The sequence below is a fragment of the Lindgomyces ingoldianus genome (genome assembly GCF_010093535.1).
Source record: "Lindgomyces ingoldianus strain ATCC 200398 unplaced genomic scaffold BDR25scaffold_53, whole genome shotgun sequence".
NCBI classification, from domain to species: domain Eukaryota; kingdom Fungi; phylum Ascomycota; class Dothideomycetes; order Pleosporales; family Lindgomycetaceae; genus Lindgomyces; species Lindgomyces ingoldianus.
Genome location: NW_022985214.1, coordinates 324,380 through 341,511, shown reverse-complemented (window position 1 = coordinate 341,511; position 17,132 = coordinate 324,380). Strand labels below are relative to the sequence as shown.

The window sequence follows — 17,132 nt, the reverse complement described above, 5'->3', positions numbered from 1 at the left end:
CAGCCTTTTATGGAATGAGCTCCTCCAAATGAACGACGTCGCAATACCGCGTTTCAAGAGGGTCTAAACAACCATGGAGCTCGGCTACAAAACGGTCTCGCATTTATCGTGCACCCCGAAGAGTACAATCTTCACATTGTCAATGGTGTGGAGATTTACGTGGTCAACCAAGGCCAGCATCAGCATCCAAACGGCCTTAGAAGATTCCGAGCCGCTGTGGATCAGGCAATGCAGACTAATCATCAAAGTCAAGTTAATTGGCAACCTGAGTATCTCTACTTTCCGGCCCGGGAGGGCGAGGATCACACGCGGGCTTGGAGTATACCAAGCGGCCGCACACTGTTCAAATACGATCCCAACTTTCAGTTGAACGGCTAGACTGTAAGGATGGGAATGCTTCTGGTCGAGGATGGACGTCCACAGCCCGGGGGGGTTGGACGCAAACGGCAACCGCTTGCTAGGTCCAGGTGGGCCATCCTTCTTTCAATTATAGCAAGGCTGCACTTGCTCGGTTCTGAGACTAAGTGGGCGGTTTATGTTTTGCGGAAAGGATAGAGATCTTCGAGAGCTTTTGATGTGGGATGCGCGTGCACTTCGGTGAACATCTTTCTAGATTGTGGTAATTGGTCCGCATATGAATGGATATAATCAAGACTTCCTGATTGCTTGATCCTTTCGAACTCCGTAAAAGCCATGTGCAAAAGCTAACAGAGTCGACCCCTTCAGACATATGAAACATCTAGATCCCGTTTTCGCAGTCCATAACGCTTCTGCTTGCCAGTTAAAACACCAACATTCTTTTCTGCAGGTCGAGACCGCTTTTTTGCTACACTTCTCTTCTGTTCTCCGGGGATGACTTTCTTGATCTTGGGCTTGAACAGTGTCGTGGAGTTATATGGATAGTACCCGTCAAGGGTGTCAAATGCATCGCGCCTCCTAATAAAATCTTCGTCTGTTTCTGGACCAAATTTCTCCTCAGCCAAGAGCACGATCTTCTGATCTTTACTCGTCCTCATCGCATCTAGTCCGCAAAGAGTGTCAATGGCATTACGAAATGGAAAGAGTCCGAAGGCAAGAGACATGCCGGTGCGGTTTCTTGCTCTGACATCAGCGCCTTTGTCGAGAAGGAATTGAACAGCGTCGTAGTCAGCTCGGTTTGCGGCATCGTATAGTGCTGTGACTTGTTCGCGTGATACCTTGGGACCCATAGGGCGACGAGGACGCGACGCTTCATACAACCCGTTTACGTCGGCACCCTGATCGAGTAATACGGCTGCAGCTTCGAAGCGGCTTGTATCCGAATGACGAAGGGCAGTGATAAATTCTTTCGAGAGCGGCCAGAATTGAGGCCGCGGATAAACAGGTGGAGTAGTCATGGTCTAGCGCGATGTGGTGTGATGGTGGTGTGTTAACAAGGCTTGACTGCCAATGAGGATCTCAAAGCTCGTCAGGATCAAGCGTGGTAGCCTGCGGGATGAAGGTATAATCTCAGAGAAAGGTGTTGTATGACACCTCAGTCTTCAGTCTACAACAAGGCGCGGACTTTCGGCGAAAAGTAACACCGACCGGACTGATCACATGATTATCGCACATGTGACTAAAAATGAGAGTTCACAGGTAACTAATAACCATCAGTTTTTGTGACTAATCATGGCTTGCACAGTGCAGCCGTAGAGATCTGCGTTGGCCGCGCCGTTGGCCCACCCGGCCCAGTAACGATCGCATGAAAGTTGGAACCATGTTCATCACAGCCAGCGGAGAATTGCTCGGATAAACATCCCTCGTATACGTCCTGGTCTACTTGTATTCCCTGAAAGCTTTTGTTTTGAGTAATAATATCTGTAATTGGGAGCGCGAATTGATGCGTAACCTCGTTTTGAATGATAGTCGAGATCCCTTTGTTTTCAAGACTGCCAAAGAATAGCGCTGAGAGCGCATGGTGAAGATGTCATTGACGCGGAAATCTTTGTTGCATGAAAACGTAGCCCCTCAGTGTGGATGTTTCGGCCCGACATATATAACGCTTAAGATATCGGTTTCCAATTGCTTGTCGGTAAGGACGGCCTTGCCGGTAGAGAGAGTTCTAGATAATTGCCAGATAGCGCTCTGGCGAATGGCTCCACCGTCGGCCTTCCTATTCGTTCCCGCTATCGTATACACGTTGACGGTCTTGATGAAGTGGTAGACAGTTGGGCTTGTGAGGGTCATGCCAGACACCACGGCAGTGTTCGGCTTTCCGGGGATGGTGGGCATTGTACTTGGAGTAGTCCAGTTGGAATTGTAGAATTCTGACCCGCTCAGTGCTAAGGGTGGCCAGTACTACAGCTCTTTGTCAGCGATTTCCATTTGCACAGGTCGGTTTCGCATGGGCTGGAACCGGCACGAATTGTATGCAGTCGGGCGCCGCCAATGTCTCAATGACAGATCCCGTTGGTGTGGCGGTCGTCGATGCTTCGACCGGTGGTGGGGTTTGTGATCCATGTGAGGACAGCCACCATGTGTATGCTGAATTGACTTTGTCGCATAGCAGCACGGAGTTCGGAGCTATCCTGCAGTCTGGCTGTTCATTTTCGTATCCAGCAAGCGCTGTCCCAGAAGTGATGCTGTCCGCCCATGTGTCCGTTTGCGTATAGTTTATGATCCAGGGTTGAAAGGCCCATGATGTTGATCTTTCAATTCTGAAGACTCGGGGTACGCCGTCACAGGGGGTTGTCAACCCGACGGGATTGATTCACAATCGCAGAGCAGTAGCTGTAGTCTTCGATGACGGTTATCGGAGTCGGTAGCGGACTCCGATACGATCATGTAGTGCCATTGGCAATAATTCTAGGATTGGGGACTTGAGTCCGAAGCTGGGGGAGCTGCTGGAGCATGTGGTGGCAGTGAAGGAGAAGTTGCTCGCAGAAGAGCACCGATCCCGACTGGCGTCGCTTCACGAGCCCGCACGAGCATACTATGCAGATGGGCAGGTGAAGAAGGCGGTGGAGCTGCTGTAGCCGTAAAAGCGATGGTACTCCGAGAAGACCATCGTTCGCGGCTGGTATCGCAAGAAATGCTCGCAGACTGGTATGCGCAGCTGCTGCTCGACATAATTCACTTTCCCTTTGTAGAATAAGATATATTTAGTTAAGTGTAACCGTAGTATAGCGTAATAAGCATGCGTTTTAGTATTATAGTCGCTTTGTGTTAACATCTCCGGTAAAAAGGAATGCTATTTTCTTAGTCTAATCTTCTTATAAAATTAGAAAGCATCTTGGTATAGGTCTCTCATTCGAGCATACGGTACTTTTGGCTACCCTTTTGCCGAAACGTAATGGTATGTTCTAGAAGCTTATTTATTAGCGGAATATAGCTGTAACAGGTACTTCGGTGGTACATGATCTTGCCACCGCTAGCAGGGAGGACGGCCGACCCGAACCGGCACTGACCTTGTGCGAGAGGCGTTGAGATTTTCAAAAAGAGATAACGTTGTTGAGGATGTGCCGCGCACGTGCCGGAGTGCCCTGATTTAGTTCCCGGAGTGGGGCTGACCCAGACTTATCTCAGCTAGCTCAGCCGGCTGATGAGAGAACCGACAACGCACATACCACCATGCATACTGCTACTCCTAACAGAGTATAACCTAGGGTTAGTAGTTTTAAACCCCTGCAACTAATGTTTTCTCTTATTAGCTGTCTAAAGGACTTTAGTGATTTTTTGTGTACATAACTAATTTTAACTACTTAAGAATAAAGACGTAATTTTAGATAGTATAATAGGTATATTATACATAGACTTTAAAAGTTAATATAATGTGCAAAACTCTAGTAAGAACATTATAAGCATATTTTAAATAAGATCTAATAATGTCTAGGGTAATTTAAATCTATCTGCGCGCGTAATATAACCTTTTCTACAACTAATTTTATGTGTTACTTTAAACCCCCCCCCCCTCTTATTATCTATGCTTATGTATTGCAAGGCACTTATATTTTAGGCGCTATTTATTTTTACTATTGTAAACTACCTCTAGCTTCTAGATCTGCTAATTTTGTCCTATGCGTATAGTTCTATTACAGTAAGCAAAATAGTACTAACGCTTACGCAGTAAGCAGTTTAGACACTAAATATTATAAATATTTTTTTATATATTATCTATGTGTTTATTTACGCACCTTTTAATGTGTACTGCTAATTATTTGCTGTAGTAGCTACTATGCAGACTAGAGGGCTAGGTTAGCGCGCAGGGAATTAGAGTTTAGGTAGGAGGCTAGCACAAGTACAGCTTGCGCTAAGTCTTCTAGCTGTCTACTTAGAAGAGACTACTTATTTAGTGCTAAATAAGGACTATGCAGCGCTAAATTAAGTATACAGACTAGCTAGTGTAATGCTTTTTTATATTAAAGCTTATTATACTTTAAGTGCTAATACTTTATAAGATTTAGTATATAAGTGTTTTATAAAGTGTAATATCTAGTATTAAACGCTATTACTTACTTAGGCTATGCAGAAGTTATTAGGCAGTAAGGAGCTATATAAGTAGCAGGTGCGCGCTATCTATTAGCTTATATATAGCCTTAGGGATATAATCCTTGTAGCCTACACTAGCTTTAAAAAAAGCATTATTTTACATATATATTCTATATTTATAGGCAACATTATGCTTTAGATTATACTACTATTAAAGCTAAAAAATAAGTAGTTTAAAGTAATCTGCTAGTATTCTAAAGCGCGTTTATATCTAGTTACTAAATAAATAAAAAATGCTAACTTAAAAATATTTTAAAAAATCTAGTAGCTTCTATACACTTATATTTTACTAGGTCTAAAGTAGGCTATATTACTAGCGTTCTAATAGCTATTTACTAACACTATATTTTATACTTAGGTTAAGTTAGTAGTATTAGACAAGTGCTATGTTATATAATAGTAAAAAAATTTCTAGAAAAAGTATTTATAGTTTTATAAGCTTTAGTAGTGTTTATCTCTTAACATAATGTTTTTTACTTGTACTGCTACATTTAACAAGCAGACAGAAAAGGCAGTACGCTGTTTTAGTAGCTTTAGGCCAGAGGGTCTAGGGATAGGTAATAATCTAATAGGCAGCCTAGAGGTAATTAGGATGTGCGTAGATTGCCCTAAGATTGCGTACGCTATTATTTTAATTAATAATTATAGTAAAAGCACATATACTTAGCTCTTATATATTATTAATTATAAGTTTAGTACTACTAGTTCTCCTAGCAACCTAAAGCTTATTTTAAAGACGTGTGTGTTTATTAATAGTTGCACCTATATTACTAACTTTACAGAGCTCCTTTAATCTTGTCTTGTGTTAGATAGACACTACTCTATAGCAAATGCTAAGAAGGTAGTCTAGGCGTATACTAGTTAGGTTGCAGACGCAGACTAGTAAGAGATATATTAAAATTTTAAAGGCGCTAATGCCTTTATCTAGATTGTTATCTGTACAACTGCGCTTAGAATAAGTATAGATATCTCTAGAATTAAGCAGGTATACTAATAAAACATTTTAATTACTTAGGATATAAGTAATCTAATATAGTAGTTTAGTTATAGTGTGTGTAGTTATAGTAAGACTATAGTTGCTATATTATTTATTTTTTTTTATACATTTAACTATCTTAGCACTAATTTAAATGCAAGTAATAGACAGGCTAGCAGCTAGGTAAAGTAAAAAATAAAAAAAAAGTAACTTATAAAAGTAAAAAATTATTATAAGATAAAGCCTTTTATATTAAGGCAGACAATAACTATAACGTTGCTAGATTAGGCATCTGCTAGTAGTAGTTAGACGCCTGTTACTCCTGCTGTAACACCTCTGCCTAGGTCTACACCCCTACATAATAAACCTAAATTAGAGGCTGCAAAAGAGAGGGTTAAAAGCACTTTAGCTAATTTATAGAATTATGTAGTTACATTTTAGTATAATAGATATAAAGGTAGACCTTTTAATTAGATAAATAAATAGCTAAACTAATAAGCTAGCATTAAGCCTAAGTAGTAAAACCTAATTAACTCTAAGTGTTATTATAAGCACTTACTTTAGTATTTTTAAAATAACTTATTTATATAATTAACACAGTAACTTTTTCTAGAAAAGGTTGCTTATTACATAAGTTATAATCTAGCACTTATGCTATATTAAAGCGCTTTACCTCTGCCTGCTAAAAAAACTGCGCTAATGCTAAAAAGTAAAGCTAGCCTTATATTACAGCATATTTAAAAGATATGTTAGGCATCTACTTTTTAGTACTTTCTAAAGGTCTATAGTGTGTTTAAAAATAATATTTTAGTTTTACTTTTATTTTTAGTGTTTTTTTTATACTTAAACTAATAAAAGCTAGTAAGGCTTATTACTAAATAAAAGAATATTAAGAGTAATAAAGTTACAGTGCTTATTAAGTCTAGTAGGTATAGCACTAGTAGTGTACAGAATTATCTACTATTAGACTAGAAGTTTATAGAGTTGCATCTAGCATTTATTAAAAGTAAGTTTAAGTATATTATGCTTATAGTATAAAGCAAGTTTTACAAAAATAACACGCTCCTTAGAACAGGCAATGTCTCTAGGTTGCTAGGTATACACAATGCTACTAGGGCCTTATTAGGTAGTTATATACAAGATAACAGTCTAGCTATGTAGGCTACATAACATAGATATTACTAGCAACAGAACTAGTTAGAGTAATATAGTCTACCCCTTAAACTAGTTATAATTAATGTGTTATTTAAGTCTATAGTGTTAACTATAGTACTAGAGTTACTATTTAATAATAACTTTTTTTTATAAAATAATTTTTTACTTAGTAATATTTCTAGTTATTAAGGCAGTTTTTTTATAGTTATAGCACACCTTTCTAGTCTAAATAGTTTATTTGTAGCAGCCTCTGCTGCGTTTAGCGTACTATACTTACTAGGTGTAGAGTTGTATATGTTGCTAAGGGACAGGCAACACGCAGCTATAATTATAGGGAGCCCTATGCTAGCCTAGGTCCTACACACACTAACTAGTAGTAGTTACTACCTGTTACTGCCTAAAATAGTCTTATTACTTTTTATTACATTAGATAAAATTACTATTAGCTTATACACTTCTAAGCTAGGTTGCAGAGGCAAATAGGCTGTGCGCTAGTCCTCTATGCTACATACACTAAGATAGTTAAGAACTTCTTATACTCTAATTACTACAGTTTATTAGAGCTTATTATATAATATAAATGTGTTACACACTAATTTAGTAGCTAGTGCAGTATTTCTAAGCAGATTAACACGCAAGTGTTAAAGGCACTTATTAGATAACAGGGCAGCTAATATAGGTAGTGTGCGCATTTATTATAATGCAGATAAGCTGTAGTTAGATAGTTAAAAGTGTTATTAAAACATATTATTAACTCTAACTACGCAAAGCTTAGAGATATATTAATAAAAGTGTAAGCAGTCTTTTTTAAAATACTAAACTAACTATGCTTATTCTTACTATAGTTTAGGTGTAAAGTGTTAGTAATAGCTTTACTTATTTAAACTAGTTTCCTAGAGCGCTGTACGCTAGAGCAGACAAAGTAGCGCTTATAGGTAATTATTATTGTTGTTTTTATAGCTGCCCTAGCGCATTCTCTTGTTTTGTATAAGAGGGTTCCCTAAAGGGGTTGCCTATAGTGTAGGGTGCGTGCGTTTAAGGTGTTAGGTTTTGTGCACAGTGTAGCTAGAAAAAGAGATGTAATAAACAAGCTTTATTCTTAACTTTAAAAAAAACACTTTATTAACTAAACATCTTTTTACAGACAGAAAGCACATTACAGAAGACTTATAAAATAGAAGAAGGCTGCTAGGCCTACATCTTTATATTATTATGCTAGGCAAGTGTGTTGTAAGGTAAGTTAAGCTTAAAGATAAACTTAGTAGCAGATCTAAAGCTAGCTATAGTTCTAAGTAGAGATAGTAGGTATAAAGAGAAAGTTTAGTAAAAAGTTTTAGTAAGATAAATATTAAATTTAAAAGTAGCTAAAAAAATTTAATAAAGAAACTTAGCATAGTTATAGGTATATATTATGTGTTTATATATCTTTAGCGTATTATGTAGAAGCCTAGGTAGGGCAACCTATAAGCAATTATTATTATTGTTTTTAAAGAAGGGTATATAGGTAGCTGCAGCAAGTGTTGTTAATAATAAAGTTAAAATAAAGTATGCTAAGTATAAATATAATTTCTTAATTAAGTAGTTTTTTTAAAAATATGTGCTATATCTACGCGCTAGACCTATTAGCGCTTAGCTGCTTATATAAACACACTATAAACACTTTTCTATATAATAAACACACTTATATTAAATTATTTTTGTGTTAAATCTGCTTTATTTAGCTAATTAAGTAAAAGGATTAAATAATATAGACTATGTATACTTTTTAGCTAGATAGTAATAGCTATCTAAACTAATAAGCACCTTTTAAGCTATTTTATATAAGCGTAGGACTTTCTAGACTCTAAAAAGCTAGTTAACTAAGAGAGATAGTTCTACATAATATAGCCTTTAGCATATAATGCTTTGCTGTCTGCTTAGAATCTTTCTAGGACTATAAGGATGCCCCTACTATAGTGCTCTACTAAGGAATGTTTACATTATACAACTAAAAGAACTTATTAATAGACACTACCTAGCTATAGAAGAGCCTAAACCTAGCCCTTAGCCTTACAACCTTAGGCACTATTAAGAATAATCTAAATAAAAACTAAATAAACTAAGCTAGATAGTAGTTTTATAGTAAAATTATTTAAATTATTTTTTCTTTAGTGCCTACTAATAAACTAGGTTTAGAAGGGACCTAGCTAAATAATTAGTAAACTAATTATTATAATTAGATAAACTAATTATTATAAATGTTTTAAATGCTTTTTAATTACTTTTTAATTACCTTTTAATAGCTCTTTAATTACCCTTTAATTACTCTCTAATTACCTACTAATACAGCATTGCTAAAGCAATGTAGCAAACATTATATGTGCCTAGTTGCCTAATTGCTAGTACACACTAGCACACATGCAGTCTCTTCTAACTAGTACGCACTAGACTTTCTAGAACTCTGTTTTAACTTTGTGCCTGCTAATTGTTGCTAATTGTTGTCTAAGGTAGCCAGGTCTAGGTCTAGGTCCAGGTCTAGGTCTAGGTCTAGGTCCAGGTCCAGCGTCTAGGTCTAGCGTCTAGGAAGGAAACAGGAACAATAAAAGAAAAGAAAAAAAAATAAGCATATAAAGTATAATAATAAGATACATAACTATAAATAAAAAAAAAAAAAACTTAATCTAGAATAGTTATAGCCTAAAGTTATATTATAGTTAGTCTAAAAATATAAAAAGATTAGATACACTTATTAATATATAATACTAGTAACTAAATCTAACACATGTAACTATTTAAAAAAGGGCAGGGAGGCAATAAGTAATAGTTAGAAAGTAAATATAGTTAATTAAGAAAAAGTATAGTAAGAAAAAGTTTAAAGACATAGTTAAGTAAAAAAAAAGAGTTTAAAAGCGCGCAAAAAGATAGTTTAGCTAATTAAGAAAAGTAATAAAGAAAGAAAGAGTAGAACTATGTTACTATAGAGTGCTTAAGACAGCCTAACGCATAGACAGAGAGGAGACTTAGCTAGTTAATAAAGGTAGACAAGCACCTACAGGGTAAGGTAGAGGATAAAGTAACTATACAGTGTTTAGTACAGCTTAAATTAAAAAAGTAGAAGAAACTTAGCTAATTAAAGTAAAAAAGTTAAAAATAATTAAAAAGAGTTTAACTAAAAAAAAAAGGCTTATATATACTCTAGCTTTTACCTTAGTAGCAAAAGCACTTAACTAGACTAGAGTTTCTGCCTAGCAGTAAAAGTACACATTATAAGATTATTTAAAAGGATATAAAAAGCACTAGTGTTTAACTAGCATAAAAAATTATAACCTTTTAATTATTTTTTACTAATTATAACTAAAAATTACCTAATTTAAAGGTAAAAGTAAGTAAAAATAAGTAAGATATAATATATATAAGTAATTATAAAGCATTAAATTAATAATAAGCAGGCTAGGTAGCAGCAGTAAATAAAAAGAAAAAAAAGTCTTACTAAAGTAAATATATATTGCATGTAATTAATTAATTAGTGTTATAGAGTTAAACTACATTAAACAGCAGGTAGTAAATATAAGTAAATAGTTTATAATAATTAAAACGCGCAGTAATATAACATTACTATAATTAGAATAGCCTTAGCTTTTTTAATTTTTAACTAAGTTTTACTCTAACATAGTTAAGCCTTTATATAACTTTATCTATTACTACTACATCTTTAAATTATTTAAGTAAAATATAAGCATTTTTATAAACTTTTTAAAACTATTAAACTAATAGGCATTATTATAATTAAAAAACTTTTAGAAATAGTAAGCGCGTAAAACTATAATAATATACTAGTAACTAGGTAATCTATAGCTAGGAATTTGTCTTAATACATGTAATATGTAGATAGGCTGTAGGTTAGATAAGGGCGTACAAGCTAATACAAAGAGGCTAGAGAGCAGTTATGTACCTAACACTGCGCAGTTGTTAAAACTAGTAAGCAACTAATAGCGCACAGCGTCTAATTAGCTGCACTAAGTAAATAGTGCTTTATAACACTATTATACATCACAGAAGTGCTTACTATAAGTATATATAAAATATAAATATATAATTACTTTATTTATCTTTAAAGGCTTTGTTAAGACCTTTATTAAAATTACTATTAATTAAATTGTTAACTAAACTCTTAGAGTTACTATAAGTTATGCCTTTAACTATTTCTGTAAATTTTATTATATTAATATAACATAACTTCTCTATGCTAATGCTTGCTAGATTAGTTACATCTAGTGCTAGTATATAATTACTAGATATAACATTACTAACATTAAAGTCTATAACTTTTAATGTTAACAACTTAATACTACTAGCAATAATATTAGAGCTTATAATAGGCTAGGGGAGCTCTTAGTTAATCTAACTAGTTAAGCGCTTACAGCGCCTATAACTTAGCAGATAAATAGCAAGGGCAAATGTCTCTAGCTTAATGTTGCGCTGTGTATACTTATTCTTACTCTTCTTTTTAAAGGCGCCCTCTATTAGCGCACAGAGTTGCATATAAAACTAGTAAGATAGTGTAAGACAACTAAAAGTAAAGTTTACATTATAAGTCTTATTTTTAAAGTGCTGCATGTTAAGCTTATACACATAGTTTATAAGCTTAAGCATAATATTAACTACTTAAAAAGTGTTTAGCTTTCTGTGTATGTTAACTAACCTAGAGGCAAGTATAAACTGCTAAAGTGTTAGAGTTAACACCCTATTTAAGACTAACTAGCAGAGGTGTAGCAGCTTAGTACTATAGCGCTTCTAACTAGATCTAAAGAAGAATACAGCTAATAAATTAATTAAGTAATAAATAATTTTAATATTACTAAACTTAACTACATGCTATAAAGTAAAAAATATTTTAATTTTTTAAAAAAACTAATATATTATTATCTAGTTGCCTTTAGAATTATTATAGCCCTTTTACATAGTAAGTGCAAAGACCTTTTTATATATCTGCTTAAGCAACTTAATGTACTAGTTAGGTAAAAGCTAACTAATAGCCTTATTATAAAAACCTTACTAGTATTACTAGACATCTGCTGCATAGATATCTAGCACCTAGCCTTAGAGATATCTACTGTTACCTATTTTCTAGTAAAACAACATAACTATTTAGGCGCTCTAGCTTAGATATATTAGCAGCACAGCTATATAATACTTAACATTACCCTAATTAATACTAGCACAGTTTAAGCGCATAATATTATATAAAAGATTACTAAAAAAGTCTGTACCTTTAGGCGTATTAAAGTGCATATAAATAATTATGTAAGTAAGTGCCTAAAAGATATAAAAATACATAAGCAGTTTAATTATCTAATCCCTTTTGTTATATAGCTAGGACGCGCTGCGCTGCTTTTTCTTAAAACTGTGTATAAACTTAGCAGTTTTCTAGTTACTCTATACTATTTATAGCTGTGTTTTAAAGCTTAGCTTTTTTAGATTTACAGAAATATTTAACTACTAAAGCTAAATATTATTATGCACTTTATAAGTCTTATTAATAACACTTTTATTAAAAAATATTACTTTTAAATAATTTACCTAGCTAGGTTCTTTACATAGTAGAACTTTAATAGCTAGCATTAACAGCAACTAGTCTTCTAAGCTAATAAAGACCCTTAATACAGCAGCACTGTAGATAGCAGCTATAGCGTGTAACATATAGCACAATGTAATTTGCTTGCTTATATAGTCCTAAATTATGCTAGGCGCTATATAGATCTAATTAGGCTGCAATGCTATACTAAGATTAAACATAGACTAGGTTAAACTATCCTTAGAGATCTATAGACATCTTATAATAAGTGCTATTATTAAGTTCTACTAGATAGCTGTTGCAATGCTTATAGTGTAGTTATAAGTCTAGTTAGTAAAGTTATAATTATTATACATAATTATTAACTAAGAATTATGCGTAAGACCTAGTAGCCTAGCATTAAGTAAGATATAAGCTATATAACATAATATTATAACTTATAAGCTTTTTATATAGTCTGCTATTTTATTAACCTTCTAGTTTATAATCTTATATAAGTTATAAACACTTAAGCCTAACAACATCTTTATAACACACTGTTTTGTACTACTACTATGTAAATATAGACTTAGTAGGCAGGTAAAGTAGTTGCATCTCTTCTAGGCCTAGTAATGTAAGATAATAGAAGTAATTAAATACACCTTACTATTTTATAAACTTTTAGCTTTACTATAACTACCTTAAGTACTTTACTTATTTTACAAAAGTTTTTTAATAAACCTGCTCTAATTTAGAGCTTAATTAGCTATAATTAACTTTAACTTAGTAAAATTAACCTTATCTAGCCTAAAGGCTGTATTATACTAGTTAAAAAACTTTTACTTAATAAAACTATTAAGTTCTTTTATAAATGTAATAAAACTAAAAACACTAGTAGCCTTATTATTTTTACTTAACACTACATAAATATTTAGCTGTTTTAGTGCTAATTAAAGAATTATTTTATGTCTACTAAGTAGTAGAGCCCTTAATAACAGTAGGTTTTACAAATATAACTTAATAAATTTACCTATTAGTATCTGTAGCTTATTTATTAACGCTAGAACCTGCTTTAGTTTTTTTAATTTTAGAGTGTAAATAAGTATAAATAACTAGACGCGCTAAGTAAACACACCTGCTACTTATAAAGTTATAAAGAGATAAGTTATTAAAACTAAAGCCTAAGGCTTAGTAGTAACTATAAATAAAAGTAAAAAGAACATAAAAAAAGGTAATAATAAAAGTAATAATAAAAAAGGTAGTAGCTTATTTGCTAGAGGAAGATAAGAGGGTTGTAGACGCTAGCGCAGACGCAGGGTAGGACTAGTAGACTTATTAGCTATTTTGTACAGTAAACAACGTGCAAAACGCGTAACAATTTAATAAATAATAGTAAAAAGTTGTGTAGCTATTAGCCTAAAGTTTAGAGATGTTTAAAAAAAAAAAAAAAATGCGTAAATATTAATATAATGCATCTTTATATAAAAAGTAAGCACTAAAATTAGTTGTTTATATAATTAATTACTAAAGTCCCTTAGACAGCTAGGGAGAGAAGCTAAATCTAGCATCCTTATTAGCCAGAAAGATAGCGTGAGCGCCACCGGCGCGACTAGCATGGGTTTATGTTGACTAGCAAGGGTATCAGGGGCTCTGCCCCTGTCGGGGCTTCGCCCCTTCTCTCCCCAATCGGCTGAGCTAGCTGAGATAAACCCAGACCGCTGTCATTTCTGAGCGCTAACTTATTATGGCAAAGTCTGGCTCTGGAACCCATGGCACGTGCGATATCGCGGGCAAGACCAGTAGCAACCACGCGCTCTCTAACACTATTCTTCGAAAGATTCAACGTCTCTCCCACTGTCAAGAGGAGTTTCTTTTGTTTAGCGGCAATGATGAACGGAGGTGTAGGTCGTTGTTACTTATGGCGCGATGAGGCGCTAAGTTTCAAGAGAGTTTACAGCTGTTGTGGCTCCTCACCTCGCCCGCTTTCGCATCAAACATAGTTATCATTTCCTACGTATGCAAGTATTTCTTACGTCCTTCCCATTCACCGTCCTCTTTAATACAACGCAAACAAACGCCATTGATATCTCCCTTGATTGGATTCCTCGTCTCGGACATGGCGTTGAGATTCATCCACAACGGACAGTAAATACCGGCTGCGCAAATATGATCTAGACTAGTTTTAGCAGGGCAAGACTATATACCTGCCTGCAATTGCACTAATTGCAGGTTTTAAAAGTGATTGCAGAATATTTCTTACTATACTTAGCTTTAATATTTTTTTATAAGGCTAAACTAGCTTTAAATTACTTTTAAATTTTTATAAAAAGCTTTTTTATAGCTATAGTTATAACGTACTTCATGGGCGAGTCGCTCACACACCTGAGTTGCTTACTTTTGCTAAGACCCCACCCTAACAAACTCTATTATAGCCCATAACAACCTGCTCTGGCACTATATAGTACAGTACAGCCTAGAATATTATTTAGATACTACTTCTACTTCTTGCTTACATGTTTATGTGTTATGCCTAGTCTAATTGCACTATCTGCAGCGCCTTTAGGATAGCTTACCTACTTTAGCTTACACCTGCTTCTTTACCTTCTTTTTGTTACTGCGCGCCCTAAACTTCTTTAAAGATGTTAAGCATAGGCTTTTTTAAATTATTAAAGTCTTTTCTACTTTAATCTACTTTCTTTTATATAATTTATGTTATATAGTAGCCTTATTAGCTGCTTAAAGCTTAGTAATTTTCTATTACACTAACACTAGTTTATATATAATTATTACTGCCCTTTTTAAGACTTTTTTAAACACTTTAACTATAAAAGTTAGTAAACTATTTATATGCTTTTAAATTTTTATTTTTATAAGCATTAATTATAACTTAAGTTTTAAAGTATTACTTAGAGTTTACAACTACTAAGGCTTGTTATATATAGGTAGTAGTAGTAATAAAGTGTGTAACTTTATATTAAGGCTTATTATAACTTATTATAAGTTAAAAGGAACTAATTTAGCGCCTTAAAACTTTTTTTAAATATTACTAAAAGTAATTATAGCATTATAAGCTACTTTAAAGCATAGTAAAAACTTTATTTTTATAATATAAGTAATTTAGTTACATATAAGGTTTTTAGCTTAGCGCTTATACACTTTTTTTAAAGAAGTAAAACAACCTACATTAAGTAGCTATAAAAAGTGTAATAAGTAAAAAAGTATATAAATAGTAATAATCTTATTATCTTTATAGTATTACTAAAAATAAAGTAAGTTATAGCTTTTATAGCTATTAATAACTAGCAGATAGTAGCTGCTAATAGTACACTTTTTTATATATATGTTAAAGTGCTTTAACTAGTCTAAACTAAGCTAATTAGTAGTCTAGCTGCGCTTAAAAATTATAATAACTTAATTCTAAAGTAGATTTTTTTTTATACTAGTTTAAAAAGTAGTTGCTACTTTAAAAGATAATAAAAAGTAGAATAGCCTACTTTTTAGCATTAATGCTCTAGATAGCTATTATCTACTTCTAGTTACCTAGCTAGACTACTTTTAGCTGTCTTTATCTCTCTAAACCTATAATAACTGCTTTAGTAGATATTTAGCCTATTATAAACTTTATTTTATTAAAGTTGTACATGTTATTATCTTAAATGCTATACTTAGCTTTAATATTTTTTATAAGGTTAAACTAGCTTTAAATTACTATAAAATTTTTATAAAAAGCTTTTTTATAGTTATACTTACACTTAAACTTTACTTTAAGCTTTAGGTAACACTTAATAAACATATTAAGCTAGTTTATGCTAATATAGCTTATATTATACTTAGTGCGCAAAGAATTAGCTATATTAGCTATAGCTGCTAGCTAGGGGGGAAATTCTTACACATCTAGCTTAAGTATGTGCTAAATAATTACTTACTTCTTGTTATTATTTAGCTTTTATAAGTTAGCTATATAATTAGCTTAGAAAAGTTATTTAGTGTGTTAGTTACTTATTATTTTTTAAAAGACCTTATAAATAGCTATAGCATGTTAGTTAAAAAGTATTATATTTTATTTAAAAGCCTAAAGTGTAAGCTACATCTAATATTCCTTTAACATATTTAAGTAGTGTTGTTAGAAATGCATTAGTGTAAAAAAAGTAGTGTAGCAAGGTCTTAGTAAAAGTAAGCAACTTAGGTGTGTAAGCAACTCGCCTATAAAGTACATTAGTAATAAAGTATATAACTAGATGTTAAAAGCTATTTTAACTTATTTTAAGTTAAATAAGACTAAACTAGTGCCTTAAAACTCTTTTTAAATATTACTAAAAGTAATTACTGCATTATAAGTGTGTATAAAGCATAGTAAGAACTTAAGTTTTATAATATAAGTAATCTAGTTATACATAAAATCTTTAGCTTAGCACTTATACACTTTTTTAAAAAAGGTAAAACAACCTACATTAAAAGGCTATAAAAGGTTTAATAAGTGTAAAAGCATGTAAATAGTAATAATTTTATTTTTTTTATAGTACTAACGTACCTAACGGGTTGGCCGGCCACTTTTGCCAAGCCCCCACCAAAACCACCCCATTCTGGCGCGAAACTGCCTACTTTAGCCCTGTATAAAGTAATACAACATAAGATATTATTTAGAGTCTACTTTTACTACTTTCTTACACATACGCAAGTTATGCCTAGTCTAATTACACTGCCTACATTGCTTTTAACTTAGCTTACCTCTTTTAGCGCGCACCTACGTCTTTAGCTTCTTCCTATTACTACGCGCTCTAAACTCCTTTAGAGCAGTTAAACAAGCCTTATCCTTAACTATTAAGGTCTTTTTTGCCTAAATCTGCTTTCTTTTATGCAATCTATGTTGCGTGGCAGCCTTATTTGCTGCTTAAAGCTTTATAATCTTCTTTTACGCTAACACTAGCTTATGCATAATAATTAATGCCTCTTTTAAAA

General features: G+C 33.2%; 2 protein-coding genes across 2 annotated transcripts; both read right to left on the bottom strand.

The window, feature by feature from the left end:
• Window positions 1-619: 619 nt before the first annotated feature.
• BDR25DRAFT_307521 (uncharacterized protein) lies at window positions 620-1,485 on the bottom strand. Its single transcript, XM_033690852.1, has one exon. The coding sequence runs from the start codon at window positions 1,374-1,376 to the stop codon at window positions 723-725; it is 654 nt and encodes a 217-aa protein (XP_033540755.1). The 5' UTR covers window positions 1,377-1,485; the 3' UTR covers window positions 620-722.
• A 12,297-nt stretch (window positions 1,486-13,782) lies between these two features.
• BDR25DRAFT_319638 (uncharacterized protein) lies at window positions 13,783-14,291 on the bottom strand (the record flags this gene model as incomplete). The annotated part of the gene is made up of 2 exons (XM_033691843.1): window positions 13,783-14,027; window positions 14,207-14,291. The coding sequence occupies 2 exons, from the start codon at window positions 14,289-14,291 to the stop codon at window positions 13,783-13,785; spliced, it is 330 nt and encodes a 109-aa protein (XP_033540754.1).
• Window positions 14,292-17,132: the final 2,841 nt, after the last annotated feature.